Below are 16,716 nucleotides of genomic sequence, written 5' to 3'. Positions count from 1 at the left end.
ACAAGAAGGAGAATACATTATTCTGAACAGTTTGCTGTTATACCTGGAAGCAGTGCAATAATCCCTGTGGGTTATTTCTGGGGCCTTGGTCTTAAACAAAGAAATACGAAAACAGTAAGAAATTCTCATTTTCTTTCCAGCAGAAAAGCTATTGTAATTTTACCATAATTTTAAAAAGTAAAACAAGTCCTTTTAGTAGGAAAACAGGGCTGGTAAATTCCTATTTTGTTATTCACAGATGCAAATTACTTGCAAGCATCTGCATGTACACCTGAAGAAGAGAAGACAGTCTTTTCTCTCACTTCCTTCATAACTATTTGTTTCATGGCACTAAGTCAGCAGGTTAATCAGGAGGTCACCTACACTTCTTGCATCACCGTTTAGAGGTGTACACAGTAAGAACATTATTTATAGGGAGCCTGTGTGCTTATGTTGCAATCTGCTTCCCAACACATAACAGGATTGGAAATTAATGGAAGCCTGGGTTTGTTACATGTCAGTGAGCAAATGGCAGTCAGAGCCAGTGAACTCCTAAGCATGTATTCATGTGTAGGGGTGGGGTCATCACATATTTACTGAGTCGTCCTTAGAAAACTACCTGTATTCAGAGAAAAAAATGTGAAAGCATGCATCACTTAGGTACTTCTTTCTCTTTTTCCCTCCTTCCAGAAAGAAATCTAGAACACGTCTTACCATGCTCCCTCCTTCCCCGGTTGTCCGTGGTCACTATTGTGTTTGCATCCCATCTCTCTCAGCCTGGAATGTTCCCCTTCTGCTGGTCCCCCTGCCAGACTCCACTGCAGTGTCTCCTTCTCTTGCTATTTTCCCAGGTGGCTTTAGGTGCTACCTGTACCTCCTTTGTGCCTGCTGCTAGTAGAGTTGTCATCTCCTTGTTCGCAATTGTTAGTGTGTGTATCTTTGTCCCCATTGGGTTTAGAGACATTCCTGTGTCTTTTCATTCTTATAACCCAGTGCCAGGCACAGGACCTGGTGCATAGGTGGTGCTCAGAAGTACCTGTTACAGGAGGCTGGGCACGGTGACCCACGTCTGTAATCCAACCACTTTGGGAGGCCGAGGCAGGTGGATCAACTGAGGTCAGGAGTTCGAGACCAGACTGGGCCAACGTGGCGAAACTCCGTCTCTACTAAAAATATAAAAATTAGCCAGGCACGGTAGTGCATGTCTGTAATTCCAGCTGCTTGAGAGACTGAAGTAGGAGAATGGCTTGAACCCAGGAGGTGAAGGTTGCAATGAGCCTAGATTGCACCACTGCACTCCAGCCTGGGCGACAGAGTGAGACTCTATCAAAAAAAAAAAAAAAAAAAAAAAAGTACGTGTTATTGGAAGGCTTGCCTGCTTACTTGCCCTATAAGTGAATGGGTGTCACTAAGGTTGTAAGGTCAACCCCAGCATTAACTGACTGCACAGATACGGCCAAACTAATGTGAAGAAACTGACCATATCTCTGAGGGCTAGTGGCAGCCCTTTTACTACAGATGTGGTTCTAGGGTCCAAAGAGTTACTCGGTTCCCTCAAATCTCTGGTGATACTGAAACAGCATGCTTTTGGAATTCTGTTTAGGTGGTTACAGACGATCAAGTTAATGGTTGGAAGGAAAACCAATGTCTCATCTGATTTTAACAAAAATTTAATTGTGCAGGCATTTTAGACCTATGAATTGCCCTGAGGGTTACTGAGTGATTATCATGGGAGCAATGACTGTTGAGCAGGCATAACTCTTGTCAGCTGAATTGATTTTTGTGAAAGGACCTTGTCAGAGTCCATTCTTCATCCTGGGTTCTTCTGCCCTGAACAGCTGTAATTGCTAATGATATCTGGACTGTGGCGTGGTCTGCTTTAGATATGTGTGTAGACAAACTGATTTCTGTTGGTAGCTTTGAAGATTGCCCTAAAGCTTCTTTAGCCCATGTAAAATTTTTTACCAATTACCCTTTACCCTCAAATTGAAAAGTAGATATCTTTATAGCAGATGGAGAAATCTTTTATATTGAGAGCACTCTTTGAGATTTCATCCTGGTAGCAACAATGATAAAACTAGCTATGAATTGAAATTGTTTCCTTGTTTTCCTGTAACGCCTGGTGAGGACAGGGCTTTCCTCTGCTGCTTTGGAAAGGTTTCTGTTTTTGGTCTAGTGACGCTTCTTATTGTACTTGCAAAGTCCTCAAAACTTAAGGTCTGGCTTCTGGGATTCCCTCAGTGTTTCTTTATCTTAGGCTGAATAAAAGAACTTGACCTTTCTTCCCTCTCACCTGCTTTTGGTGATATAGATTCCGCTAATTTAAGAAGTGTCTTCTGTGGAATTAATTTTGTTTGTGTATCTTGCAGGTACTACTCAGTCCTCTATCCACTGGAGAGGAAAATATCTGATGCCAAGTCCCGTGAACTGGTGATGTACATCTGGGCCCATGCAGTGGTGGCCAGTGTCCCTGTGTTTGCAGTAACCAATGTGGCTGACATCTATGCCACGTCCACCTGCACGGAAGTCTGGAGCAACTCCTTGGGCCACCTCGTGTACGTCCTGGTGTATAACATCACCACGGTCATTGTGCCTGTGGCGGTGGTGTTCCTCTTCTTGATACTGATCCGACGGGCCCTGAGTGCCAGCCAGAAGAAGAAGGTCATCATAGCAGCGCTCCGGACCCCACAGAACACCATCTCTATTCCCTATGCCTCCCAGCGGGAGGCCGAGCTGCACGCCACCCTGCTCTCCATGGTGATGGTCTTCATCTTGTGTAGCGTGCCCTATGCCACCCTGGTCGTCTACCAAACCGTGCTCAATGTCCCCGACACTTCCGTCTTCTTGCTGCTCACTGCCATTTGGCTGCCCAAAGTCTCCCTGCTGGCAAACCCTGTTCTCTTTCTTACTGTGAACAAATCTGTCCGCAAGTGCTTGATAGGGACCCTGGTACAACTACACCACCGGTACAGTCGCCGGAATGTGGTCAGTACAGGGAGCGGTGTGGCTGAGGCCAGCCTGGAACCCAGCATACGCTCAGGCAGCCAGCTCCTGGAGATGTTCCACATTGGGCAGCAGCAGATCTTTAAGCCCACAGAGGATGAGGAAGAGAGTGAGGCCAAGTACATTGGCTCAGCTGACTTCCAGGCCAAGGAGATATTTAGCACCTGCCTGGAGGGAGAGCAGGGGCCACAGTTTGTGCCCTCTGCCCCACCCCTGGGCACAGTGGACTCTATATCCCAGGTGGCACCAGCAGCCCCTGTGGAACCTGAAACATTCCCTGATAAGTATTCCCTGCAGTTTGGCTTTGGGCCTTTTGAGTTGCCTCCTCAGTGGCTCTCAGAGACCCGAAACAGCAAGAAGCGGCTGCTTCCCCCCTTGGGTAACACCCCAGAAGAGCTGATTCAGACAAAGGTGCCCAAAGTTGGCAGGGTGGAGCGGAAGATGAGCAGGAACAATAAAGTGAGCATTTTTCCAAAGGTGGATTCCTAGCAAGGATGGTAAATTCTTGGAAGCAATGGGGAGCTTCCATATCCCACCAGAGTGTGGGAATACTGTGGCCGTATGATTGTATGATCTCCTTGCAACTCAGTGTGAGTTGATTCCTGCAATATGGGCCAGATGCTTTTGAATGATAGGGAAATCTACATAAAATCCAGTGTCCTCTTTATTGAGGGAGTGTACATATCCATCTCAGTGGTCCGTGTCCTTAGTGAAGTCCACATGATTCTCTGTGGGGACAAGAGCTGGGCAGTTTCGAATGGGTCTTGAGGCGGGTATTCCGTGTACACTTTCTGGGGATGCCTCGCTTCCCTGGGCTCTGCAGAGAACACACGGAGAGAAGACTTTCAGAGCTCCCAGGGAGCAGGGGCACTCTAAGGGAATTCCAAGATCATGATGGAGCAGCGTGGCCCCAGAGAAAATGCCTGTTTGATTAACTTAAACATGTCAAACATTTTCTATTGAGAAGATAGGGATTTGGCATCTTACACCATTTCTCTGGAAGCCCGAGTCATGTGACTCAACTGTTTCTCCTGATACCCTTCTTCCCTTTCATTGGGATGTAGGTGAGGGATGACGATTCCACACCTATGGTAGACATGACAATAGATGTGGCCAGGAGTAAGGGAGATATTTCGTCCTTGATAATTCTGATTTTCCCTTGGCACCACCAACGCCTCAGAGAGATCCACCTGCCCCCTCCAGTCAGGGTCAGTGGTGGTTGGAAAACACTGAAAAGTCTTCACTATGTGTTTCACCTTAAATTGTGTTTTCTCAACAAATGAGAGAGGAGCTTACAGGGGGAGATGCCTGAGAGATGCCTCTAGCGCTGTAGTGTTTTTCTCTTCCCTATGATCTCGCATGAAAGGTGCTATGTAACAACCAGTATGAGTCAAGTGTATTGAAAAAATCATCTTCTGCAAACTTTTGGAATTAAAAGGTATTTTTTCAATGGAGAGTTAGTGTAAGGTGGGTTCTTTGGAAACATCAAACTGAAAAGACCTGATTTGGAAAGGTGATTCTGCCCAAAAGGTTGGCAAGAATCTGACAAAGATGGTTTCCTTCCGAGGAAGACTCCAGAACTCAGGTGTGGCCAGTCTCCTTTTCAGTCTGTTTGTACAACTGTGGTTCTCTCTTCATTTTGGACACAGTGGAGGAACAGAACAGGGAGAAATAGTCATTGTAGAGTGCCAAGGCAACATCTGGCCCAGATGAGCTCTTCACTTCCTCCTTCCCTGTCGTTGTAGGAGCCAGAGTGGGTAGAAGAGGGAGGGCAGTGTCCTCAACTCATCAGCCTCACAAGCAATTTGGGACCCCCCTGGGGTGGATTTCACCAGATTGAATTAGAACCGCTGATAACACTTCCCTGTTAGTGAGGACAAACCAAGTGCCAGCTCTGCCCTTTTCTCTAGGGTGTTTTGTTCTTGCTCTTGGTACTTAGGGGAGCTAGTCTGGTTCCTCGAGCAAGCTTGACGGGAAGTGGGTGTCCTCACCAGCAAACTTCCACATCTCCATTCGTCCCCTCTTTTGACCACAGTGGCCCTGTCTCTTGGAGGGAGCCTAGACCCTGTCGGGAGTTTTGTTTTCCTTACTTCTCTTGGGTGTGGTGTCTTGTGTTTCCTGAACGTTAACCCAAAGACCCTGCCCCTGGAGAGGAAGCACCTTCCTCTTTGTGTTGGTCTCCTCAGAGCACTGTTTGCTCACAGCAGAAACAGGGCTGCCGCACCCTCCCGCGGCTCCACTGCCTCCCGGGCCCTGTGTGCATGGCATCTATAGCTCCTTGCCCTGATAGTCAGCGCTGTGGCCCTTCAAGCTTATCTTTCAAAACTTTCACAATCATTACAACTTTTATCAAGGGGAATAATAATCTCTGGGAAAATTGTGTCCACTTTAGGAGAATCTGTCAAGTGTAGCCACTTTGGTGTTGTTCTGATAATATACTGTATATGTAGAACTTAATAAATTTTGATGAGGCAGAATCTGGTTGGGTATGTTTCTTATGTATGTTGGAAGCAGATGGCTGACTTCTAACAGGTCATTGCCAGGTGTATTTCTATACTCTTTGAAGAATAACATTTTAATAAAAAAATGAAAAGCAGTTTCTGAAATCAAGAAAAGTTGTATGAGCTATATTTTCTCCCCTTTTATCTCCCTCAAGTGATATACTGTTGGAACCTGTCTCTTCAAAGATACTCATTTTTTTTTCTCATGAATGCAGATGTGGCATTTCAGTAGCATTTTCTTGTGTTGTTGCAACTAAAAGAAAATAAATTCCCTAAGGAGGAAATGCAACATTTGAAAAAATATCACCAAGATGGGTTCCAGATTTTGGCAACGGACACTCAAATCTCTAGGCGGAGCTACGCAAGGGAAGCCTGGAGTGCAGCCATCATCGCCCCTCCTGTGCGGGAGCGGCGTCAGGAGCACAACAGTTAGGGCCATGAGCTTTGAGGTCAGATGGCCTGTGTTTAAATCCTGGCCCCACACTGACTAGCCTTGTGACCTTGGGAACATGAAGTCACCTCCAGGTACCTCAGTTCCCTTTCTGTAAAATGGGAGGATAATAATTGTGTCAGAAGCTTCTGTTGCCCCTACTCACATATTTCACCTATGACTTTAGCTGTGTCCACAGTGGGCTGTTGCTGGCGGCATCTACTCACTTCCCTGCAAGCAGAGCTCCCTGTATCTGGGAATAATCCTTGGCCTGTGGGGCATGGGAACCACTGGATAAATGCCCCTGCTTCCTGTCCTGCTGGACAATTGTGGGAGGCCTCTGTCCAGTTCTCAGGAGGTCACTGACACAGAGTTAAGTCCCTGTGGCCCACCATGGTGCTTCAATAGTGCAGCCTTCTATTGACTCTGCTTTCTCCTTCTCCGACTCGCTTTCTGCAGCCCTCATTCACACCCTCAGGGATCACCTCCCACACATCCTACCTGCACAAAGCCCTCATCTCAAGCTCTGTTTTCAAGGAGTCCCAGTGAGGCATGGAGCGCCTGTTAGGATTACATGAGATAATCTGTTTGACACAATGCCTGGCACAGAGTACAGCTATATCAGTGTTAGCACTTACACAGTACATAAAAAAATAAAGTGTCTAGGCAGCTTATGTGGAATATTCTTGGAAAACTCCAGGTCTTTTCCCCAGTTATTCTAACAGTAATTCATATTCATAATGATGATACTTTGGGGTCATACATAATGCCAAGGGACTATTAGATTCCCTAAAGAAAAAATAACTGTGTAAGCCAGAGTATTTCTTAACTAGACAATTCCCAGTTGAAAAAAAATAGGATGTTCAAAGAAGGTTCACCTTGGCCACTAACCTGTAGGCCATATCTGAATATGAATGCACTCAATGACCGTTTCGAAGTAAGAGCAGAGCGGAGTACACAGGGTATGGAACGACAGATATACAAATCCGAAGTGGCCCCAGCTGTAGGAAAGAAACTGCAAGTTAGTTGGTGGGCTAAATGCACATCTGGAGTTAAAGCACCGGTCTGATTCATCTGAGGAGAAAAGCCACTGCTGCATCCCAGCTGGGTACTGCTGAGCTCTTGGCAGACCTGCGCCAGAGGTGAGGTGGTTCCGCGCACATGCAGCTGCTGCTACAGGTCGGATCAGAGATGCACAAGGAGAAAAGTTTATTATGGGTGGAATTTTGGTGGAGGGAAAGGGTTAATGCTTTCATGGTGTCGTCTACCAAGGTCTCAACATACAATGTCAGTAATACCATAGCATAGCGATGCACTTTCCCCAAATAGTTGTAAGTATGTCGCAGATTCATATCCCAACTAATGTGCCACATTAGAGCTCTGTAACCAAAAGAGAAATGAGTCATGGTAAATAACTTGGGAATCTGTGAATAAAATAGGAATTGAAATAAGTATCAATGCCCAGGGCAGCATCAAAAGCGTTTTTGTGCAAGACGTATAAAATAAATGGAAATGAGCTTAGATTTTCCATATGTGAGGTTTCAGAAGATAAAACAGCTCCCTTTTTCTTAGCCTCAGTTTCAACCTGTCTCCCCCCCATTTGTGCGAAAGGTATCCGTTAGTTGATCAGTAGAATAAAGGTCTGGAAACCTGTATGGAAATGAAACTCTGATCTCCAGCATTGTTTATGCGAACCTCTAGCACTTCATGTCCTGGGGATTCAGGGGTTCTTATTGCCAGATTGAAATGAGTGAATGGTGAATGAATACATAAGAGATACAGCACCTGGAGCAGGGGCGCGGTCTCTGTCGTGTATGAGTGATGAAAGATTTGCTTTCAGTGGAGTTATTGCTGGCTCTTATTGATTTCCTTGGAATGACTCCTGCAGAGTTAAAAGGCATCAAATGCAAGGCCTTTGATCCATCTCCTTCTTCAAACACCTAAGCCTCCTTTTAATTCACTAGGAGTGTAAGTTCCAAAGTTGGAGGGGAAGTTCAATACTGAGAAACACAGTTCCAGGCGTGTGTGTTGGGCTTGAAGAATAGTTCTTTTATCAGCTATTTCGATCAGAACTTGGTGATGAAGTCTTTCTGCCTCCCTCAAATTTCTTTTTATATGTGTATTCATTGCAGTCCATATACAAAATGTAATATACACACAAAGGAGTTACTAGAATAAACACGTGGTACACATTCTAAGGCAACAGGTGAGAAAATAGAACACACGGCATGATGCTCTTGCTGTATTAACCATATTCCCTGTGCATCTAACTTCTCTTCTGCCTTTGCCTGGCCCCTCTCATTCACATGCATTGCCTCAGGGTAGGGGATGAGGCTTTCACTGCCTCAAGGAAAAGCAGATATCCTTTGAATCTCTTCCTAGTTTTTGTGTCTCAAAAACGAGGTTTTAGGAGAACAGAGGGGACTCTTGGGGTTAAGCCAGTGAAGTTTTGGTCATAATTGTCAAGAAGTGGGGCATGCTCCAGGCATCTACTGGATAAAGGTCAGGAATGCTGTCAAATGCCCTCTAACGCAGAGGACGGCCCTCACAACAAAGAATTGTCTGGTCCAAAATATCAGCAGTGCTAAGGTTGAGACACTCCAGGTTAGACAAAAGTTTGAGGTGATTTGAGGAGGGTGGGACCGTCTCCCTAACCCTTACCTCTGTCCTCCATGCAAACCCAGGTTATTTATGGAGAAAACAGAAGAAATTTAAAGAGAGTTGTCTAGGCCATGAGACATCTGCTCGAGGGAAAAATGCAAGCCTGGCTGCTTTTCCTCAGTTGGGTATCTGTTTCAGGATGGACTTGCTGATCTGCCCTCTGAATTTGGAGGTGTGAGAAAGGAACTGGAGGGAGATGACAGAGTAAACAGAGGGCATCCTGCACACCCACCATGTGGCATGGTGAGAATGGGTGATTTTTCTCAATGTCAAGGAGACACCACAGAAACTCGACTTGAAAGCTGGCCAGACTTGGAGGAGGCTGCGGCTGGATGCTGAGTGGGGTTGAAAGTGGTCAGTCCAGTGCTGTGTCTGGCACCAGAGACGTGTACAATGAGGGTCACATGCCACACCTCTGGCGATTCCTCCCCAAGTACCAATGAGAGAACAATGGCTGCACCATTCAAGGAGAAGGTGTTTCCTCATTTTGCCCATCCTTCCTCCTACCTCCGTGGAGGCAGAAGGGAGACCTGCAAGAGGAAATATCAAGCTATAGGAGGAGAGGATTCTCATCCACTCATGGTGAGTTCCTTGGGCTACAGATCAAGCCTGAGTTGGGGGAGAGGAAGAGCATTACATTAGGCATCGTCCTGAACTTTACAACTGGACCAGACTCTTTCATATCTCAAAGTGCCTATAGTGTTAGGATCTCCCTGGGCAGCAGTTAAGGAACAAGAAAGGAAGCTTCCATGGATTGTTTACCACTTCTAGGTTCAGACTCTACAGTAAATCATGATGACAGTGAGGGGAGCCAGCCTTGGAATGAAGGTGACAAAGAGGACAGCACAGTACGGACAAGGCAACATGTACTTGATGATGTCACTGAGCTGCTAAGTCACATGTCTCTACCTTTGAACTTCCAGTTAATGTGAGACAATAAATTTCATGTTGTACACGCAAGTTTGAGTCAAAGTTTTGCTATTTTCTGCGGAAAGCACCCTCATCATACTTGATATGTGAGCTAATTTATTATTTACAAAGATGAACACATCAGAAATTGCTCCTGTTTGGGGTACAATCTCAATAAAATAAAATAATCTTCTCAGATAAATTCATTGTTTTCCTGCCTTTTAATGTTGTACCTGAAGTTTTATATTAACTTAATGAAGAAAACCCCACAAAGGAACCATGTGTGGTTCCTGATAAGAAATGGCTGATTGTTTATACATATCTAATTCTATTTCCTCCTGAAATGCCACTAAAACCCCATGTAAGGGGTTAAAAAGAAATGTCATAAATCCAGAAGGATGCAAGGAATAGGAGAGAAGACAAAGCGCTCTGTGGTTCCAGGTGAGTCTATAACCGCAACACATTTTAGAAGCTGGAAAGAAGATGGATGGTGATAACTGATTGGGCAGCAGAGTTAAGAATTTCCCAAGAGCTTTTTTTCCTTTCTTTTTTTCTTTTCTTTTTTTTTTTTTTTTTGTGTGTGTGTTCTTTGGATCTTCATTTTTAAGGGCAGGAAACATTTCCTACTATCTCACTGAGGATATTAAGGATAATTCTTCTCTATGGGTTTGTCTTAATGTCTACTTTTCACGCTAGAGGTTTTTTTGTTTGTTTGTTTGTTCGTTTTTTTGTCTGTCAATGATAGTTCTTAGCTAAGGTACTGGCTTCTCTAAGTACTTTCGAAATGAAAGCTCAGGTTGGGGAGGTTGACGGCTGTTTGAGAAGTAATTAGAGCCCCAGCTAGATCTGCTGTTGGTGCCACACCGCTGGGCCAGCTGCCTCTCCTTAGTCAGCTTCCCCACCAGCCTGCACTTCCAGATCTTCTCCCCACACTCCATTCCCAACGCCCTTCCAGTCGGGACTTTACCTTCCTAAGGACTGGAAGTATTGCACAAGAGAGCGATATCCTCATCTACCATGACAGGAGGCAATCAAATTATGCTCAAAATGTGTGATGCGAAACAGAGTACAATGTGAGTTATTCAGAAATACCGGGATGTGTGATGACTGCCAGAAGAGGAGGCTAAATTATTGCAGGTCCTTGTCTCTGGGACTGTAATTGTTTGTTTGTTTTGTTAAGTATTTTAGTTATATTTTAAAAGAGTATACATGTATTATTTTGATAAGAATACAAATTAACTTTAAAAGGCTTCTGAATTTGGCAAGGCACCATCAGACTAAACAAAAGAAAAAAGAAGAAACTATATACATCATTAGAGGAAATTTAGAAAAGAAGGCAATTTAGGCTGTCAGGGTCAGAGAAACCAATGGCTTTTGCTGATGTGCTCAAATCATGTCAGATGTACTCAGATAGTACCTTTGGCTTGGCTATACGAACTAGGCAATCATGGGCTACTCTGAATTCTACTTTTCTCCCCATATCTTCTATAGCCAAAAAGAAGGATTTCTTCTTTCTTCTTTTGTGTATTTTTACAGTGTTTTTAAGAATTATTGCTACTTTGTTATATAGATTTAATTGAAGTAATGCTGGTTAGCTTTAGAAATTAATTTAGAACCCACAAAATATTTTGGATTAATATGTCTAAGATGCTGAGTTTAATGAGTCAAAGCATCCTAGGATTTGTTTATTTATTTATAATTTATGTTCTCATCTACTTTAAAAAAATCTAAAGTGTATGCAATACAAGTACCTTTGCATCAACCAAAGGTCAGTAGAATATTACTTAGAAGTTCTTAATTAATTTTAATTTATAATACTCTTAGAGTTTATTCTCTTGGTAACATTTGGCTTCTTATTGCCTGCTTTATATTTAGATATGATGTTTCACTGGAGGATATTAAACACAGTCCACAGGCTTTCTGTAGGAAATGATACAATCTCTTTTTTGCAGATGGGGAAACTAGAGACACAGATGGCCACGTCATTAGCCCTAAGAGATGAAGCAAGTTAGAGACAGAGCTAAAAACAGTACAGAAAGCATTAAAGCCCAATTCTTCCACAGCACCCTCTAAAGTACTGATGATCATTATCATCTATTATTATCATGACTATTTTTTGAATACCCACTTGGCACATATCATTAAACCATACTGGGGACTAGATGAAAATCCTTGATGCTTGGCAGCTGTTTTGCTCAATGTTATTTTCCCAATTTACTTCTTCTGCCTCATGATTTCCCCTGTTTTGTTGTAGAGGCGTTCAGTTTAAAATAAATGTTAAGATAGTCTTGAAGGAATGCCAAGACTGAGGTCGCTCTGCGAAGAGCACTCAGAGGCATCATCTTATGTCTTGCATCCTCCATGTTAATATCTTCGCTTTTTTGAGACTTTTAAACATGAGCAGACAGCCAAGGATGACCAGTCCTCTGAGGACAGTATCTAACATACACGCAGATGCCAAAACAAACACACAAGAAAAAAGAAATGTGGAGGAAAAACAGGATATACAAAAAGAAGAAAACTTAAAAAAAAACCCATTCTTAATCTCCTTGGAGAGATATAAGGAGATGTTATATGGCCTTAAAAGGACATTCAAAGGTTCCTTCAGAGGGCCTCACTCTGTCACCAAGGCTGGAGTGCAGTGGCACCATCATAGCTCACTGCAACCTCAAACTCCCTGGGCTCAAGGGGTAATTTTAAAGAATTTTTTTGTAGAGACAGGGTCTTGCTTTGTTGCTCAGGCTGGTCTTGAACTCCTGGCCTCAAGCGATCCTCCCACCTCCCCCTCCCAAAGTGCTGGGTTACAGGAGTGAGCCACTGTGCCTGGCCCTCCTTGTTAATTCTGCACTGAGTTTACTTAACTTTAGTTTCTGCCATCGAATCACTTTCACCCCTTGCCCACATTCCTGAGAGTCACTTGATACTCTTCCCTGTAAGGATATGAAACATTAACAAGATTCATTTATTCATAACAGTAAATATTATTGCATTTAATACATGCTATTGTAATGGAATATAAAGTGTTCAAGATACCGTCCCTGCTCTCTCAATGATTTCTTTTGATGAATGACAAGTCTTTCTTAAATTCAAAAGCTTTCTTTCTCCATAAAATTCTCATTTACTGTATATAGTGATAACATTTTGAATTTCGAAAATCTTAGCCTAGTCATATACCACCCTGTCATTTAATATAAAGAAATTGAGGTCCAGGAAATTAAGAGCTTTGTCCGACTATGGATCAGAACTTACGATTCTTTTTAAATTTTTTATTTTTTTAACTTTTAAGTTCAGGGGCACATGTGCGGGATGTGCAGTTTGTTACGTAGGTCAATGTGTGTTGCAGGGGTTGGTTGTACGGAGTATTTCATCACCCAGGTATTAAGCCTCGTACACATTGGTTATATTTCCTGCTTTTCTCCTTCCTCCACCCTCCACCCTCCAATAGGCCCCAGTGTGTGTTGTTCCCTTCTGTGTCCGTGTGTTCTCATCATTTAGCTCCCACTTACAAGTGAGAACATGTGGTATTTGGTTTTTTGCAGAACCTACGATTTTTTTTTTTTTTTTTTTTTTTTTTTGAGACGGAGTCTCGCTCTGTCACCTAGGCTGGAGTGCAGTGGTGTGATCTCGGCTCACTGCAAGCTCCACCTCTCGGGTTCATGCCATTCTTCTGCCTCAGCCTCCTGAGCAGCTGGAACTATAGGCGACCACCACCACGCCCAGCTGATTTTTTTGTATTTTTAGTAGAGACGGGGTTTCACTGTGTTCGCCAGGATGGTCTCAATCTCCTGACCTCGTGATCCGATCCGCCTTGGCCTCCCAAAGTGCTCTGATTACAGGCCTGAGCCACCATGCCTGGCCTTCGATAGCGGATTTAACTCAGAAAAAGTGATCAATGAATGATAGGAAATTGAATGCATGGATGCAGGTATCCACCCGAATACAAAATTCTCACAAATTTGGGTCCAGGTAATGATCTCCAGATTCATTTAAAAAATGTGTTGGCAATTTTCACAAAAATACCATCATCTGTAGCAAGCAATACAAGATAGATGAACATTTAATGCACACCAGATATGAATTGAACCTGATAATTCATCTGCTTTTCTTTCATTCTCCAGCATGGATTGGATGGTTGCTGTAATTTGACATAAAAGTACTCATTTTATTGAACAAATGCAATGAAAAATTCAGTATAGTGTCTCAAGTTTCTCTGTTTCAACAAAATAAGGAAGACTGCTAGAGAGTTATCTTCCCATTGTTTGACAGATAGGCTGGTAAACTGAAGTCTGGAGAGGTGAAGAGGCTTGCCCTTCCATAACAGAGGTGGGATACATGCAACTCTCATAAAACCTAAACCAATTCTGAACCTGTTCTATTCCATCGTTCTATAAAAATAGGGCACTTCTCTTGTGGTTTTGCTGTGCTTAATTCTTTGTTCGACAATTGCAGGGACAAGACAGATGGCTGTTACCATTACCCAGATGTTTCTAAACAAGCAATTCTTGCTGCCATGCACGTTGAGCAGATGGCTTTTACATTGGTATGAATGCTGTTTCAGTCCAGGTTGAGACACATGAGCAGGTCCTTTCCAAAGAGAGCAGAGACTGCTTAAATCAGAAGATCACGGGGTCTCAGAGCTGGAAGTAGTGGTAGAAACCTTTATCGACCTCTTATTTAGTAGACGAAGAAACTGAGGTGGAAAGAGGTTAAGAGACTGGGCCCAGGCCACACTGTTCTTGGCAAAGACAGCACAGAAAATCCAGAGATGTGGCTGGGTGTGGTGTGGTGGCTCACACCTGTAATCTCAGCACTTTGGGAGGTCGAGGTGAGTGGATCACCTGAGGTCAGGAGTTCGAGACCAGCCTGGCCAACATGGTGAAACCCCATCTCTACTAAAAATACAAAAATTAGCCGGGCGTGGTGGCGTGCGCCTGTAATCCCAGCTACTTGGGAGGCTGAGGAAGGAGAATTGCTTGAACCTGGGAGGCAGAGATTGCAGTGAGCCAAGATAGCGCCACTGCCCTCCAGCCTGAACAACAGAGCAAGACTCTGTCTCAGAAAAAAAAAAAAAAGGAAAATCCAGAGATGGGTATTTTAAAATGTGTGTCAGTGATGAATTACAAAAATATAAAACATAACAATTTTTCAACAAAATTAAAACATAAATTCTAGTTTGCCTATTATGGCAAAATGAGGGGAAAATAAGCCAGCTTCTATTAAGAAAGGAATTTGGATGATCAAATTTTAAAAATATCAACAAGAAAACCAATAGTCATCAAAATGATGACCAGTTCCTAGTATAATAAACACTGTATGTTCAGATAGGAAACATTACTTTGAATTTGAGCTAAGAAAAAGATTGTGTAAGAAATAAAGTGAGGCCGGGTGTGGTGGCTCAAGCCTGTAATTCCAGCACTTTGGGAGGCCGAGACGGGTAGATCACGAGATCAGGAGATCGAGACCATCCTGGCTAACCCGGTGAAACCCCGTCTCTACTAAAAAATACAAAAAACTAGCCGGGCAAGGTGGCGGGTGCCTGTAGTCCCAGCTACTTGGGAGGCTGAGGCAGGAGAATGGCGTCAACCCGGGAGGTGGAGCTTGCAGTGAGCTGAGATCCGGCCACTGCACTCCAGCCTGGGCGACAGAGCGAGACTGTGTCTCAAAAAAAAAAAAAAAAAAAAGAAATAAAGTGAGAAGCTAAGAATGCCAGGATGAGGCTTAAACATTGTGGCAGCCTGACCCTTGACTGATGAACAAACCCCTGTGGTGGTTTCCTTCCTATTTCTTCATCTCTGAGATGTTAACTCTGAGAAAAATCATTTCCGTACATTGCTGCTTAACACCCTAAATATTTGGTTTGAATGTGTTTCTAATATGGTATCTTAATTGTTTTAGCTTCCTTTACTTTTTGTTAAAATATGTACAAAGGTTTACATAATAATGAAGGCTTGCATAACTTATACGAAGTTTTAGTATTGTAGGAAAACAGCCTGTTGCATAGCAAGATGACCAGTGTGTTCCTGTAGCATAGATAACCCCCACAGAGATGCTTATCTAACCACCCCAGGGGTCATGAGTTTTGCAAGAAGGCCTGAGGCATGACTGGCTGCACATCTTTCCCTAAAATCTTGCTATATAAAGGATGCTTTCTGGAGGGCAGGTGCGGGGATCCACTGTCTCTCTGGCTACCAGAGACACGGCTTCTGTCTGTAAGCCCCCTGCTGAATGTTTCTTTCTGAGAAACTGGACTTGTCAGCTTCTTTCATTGGCCTCTCAGCTTCCTCGGCCTTTGGGGGTAGGTTTGCACAGACCTGCTCACCTCAAGCAAGTACATGGATCAGGAGATCCAATTTAAAACAACAAACTAACAAACCCCTGTGGGATCAGAGAGACCAAGCTCAATACTGAAGTTAGGTTTTAGACTCAGAGAGACAAGCTTACCGGTAGGTTGAAAACATGAAGCATGAAACCCAATGCATGGGCAATGTTCAGATACTGTTGGTTTCAGCCCAGGATTGATAGTTGCAGTGAAATTTCAGCCATTATCCGCAAGCAGTATCACATCCACTCAGCTGACAGGGGCGAGATGTCAGGAGTAGAATACTAATCTCGGTGGGCATCTGGCAACTGAAACTGCAGCTGGCCTTGGGAAGTGTCTGCCAACTCTTTAAATCTTTGCAGGTACAGAGTTGCTGCAGGTGACCAAACTTTGGAGCCAGTAAGATCATGAGAAAGTTAAGCAGTCTGTTACTTTGAGGGAATTTCCTCAGAAAAGAAGAGAAACCGATTTTTTTCCCCTTTCTGGTGAGAATGACTCACTTGGCAGAGCCGATTGCTTTAGGGCCGAGTTGACATGGTACCTTCCCCCTGCAAATGACTCCGTGTATTATAACATATCTTCGTTTTCACTGATTTACTTTACTATCTTTAAAAACAACCCTCTAGGCCAGAAACATGTAGCTGCACTGCTGTGTGCGTGTGTGTGTGCGCGCACTGATTTTTACACAATTTCACAACGTCGTGGAAGTTTTTGGCCCCCTGTGTTGACAAGTGGATCCCTCGAGCCAGTTAAATAGAGTTATATGATAATGCGTGACCTAACTTCTTTACTGAAAGCAAACCTAAAGTCATCATTATGTTTTTGGACCAATAGGCATTGAGAAATTGTAATCTTCTAAAAAATGGAGACATCCACTGACCAGCAGCTAATTCTGCGGAGCACTCCACAGCAGA

At 43.7% G+C, this 16,716-nt stretch overlaps 1 protein-coding gene across 2 annotated transcripts in view; it reads left to right on the top strand.

The window, feature by feature from the left end:
• The window catches only part of GPR176 (G protein-coupled receptor 176), a 120,779-nt gene extending 115,182 nt beyond the window's left edge, over positions 1-5,597 (top strand). For both annotated transcript variants that reach the window (XM_008017079.3, XM_073012046.1), the window contains one exon: positions 2,349-5,597. In XM_008017079.3, coding sequence (XP_008015270.2) covers positions 2,349-3,471 — 1,123 coding nt within the window. In that variant the 3' untranslated portion in view covers positions 3,472-5,597. The remainder of the gene's footprint in view (positions 1-2,348) is intronic.
• The last annotated feature ends 11,119 nt before the right edge of the window (positions 5,598-16,716 follow it).

The sequence above is a fragment of the Chlorocebus sabaeus genome, chromosome 26 (genome assembly GCF_047675955.1).
Source record: "Chlorocebus sabaeus isolate Y175 chromosome 26, mChlSab1.0.hap1, whole genome shotgun sequence".
Taxonomy (NCBI): domain Eukaryota; kingdom Metazoa; phylum Chordata; class Mammalia; order Primates; family Cercopithecidae; genus Chlorocebus; species Chlorocebus sabaeus.
Note: the sequence above shows the minus strand (reverse complement) of the source record. Positions and strands in the feature narration are given on the sequence as shown.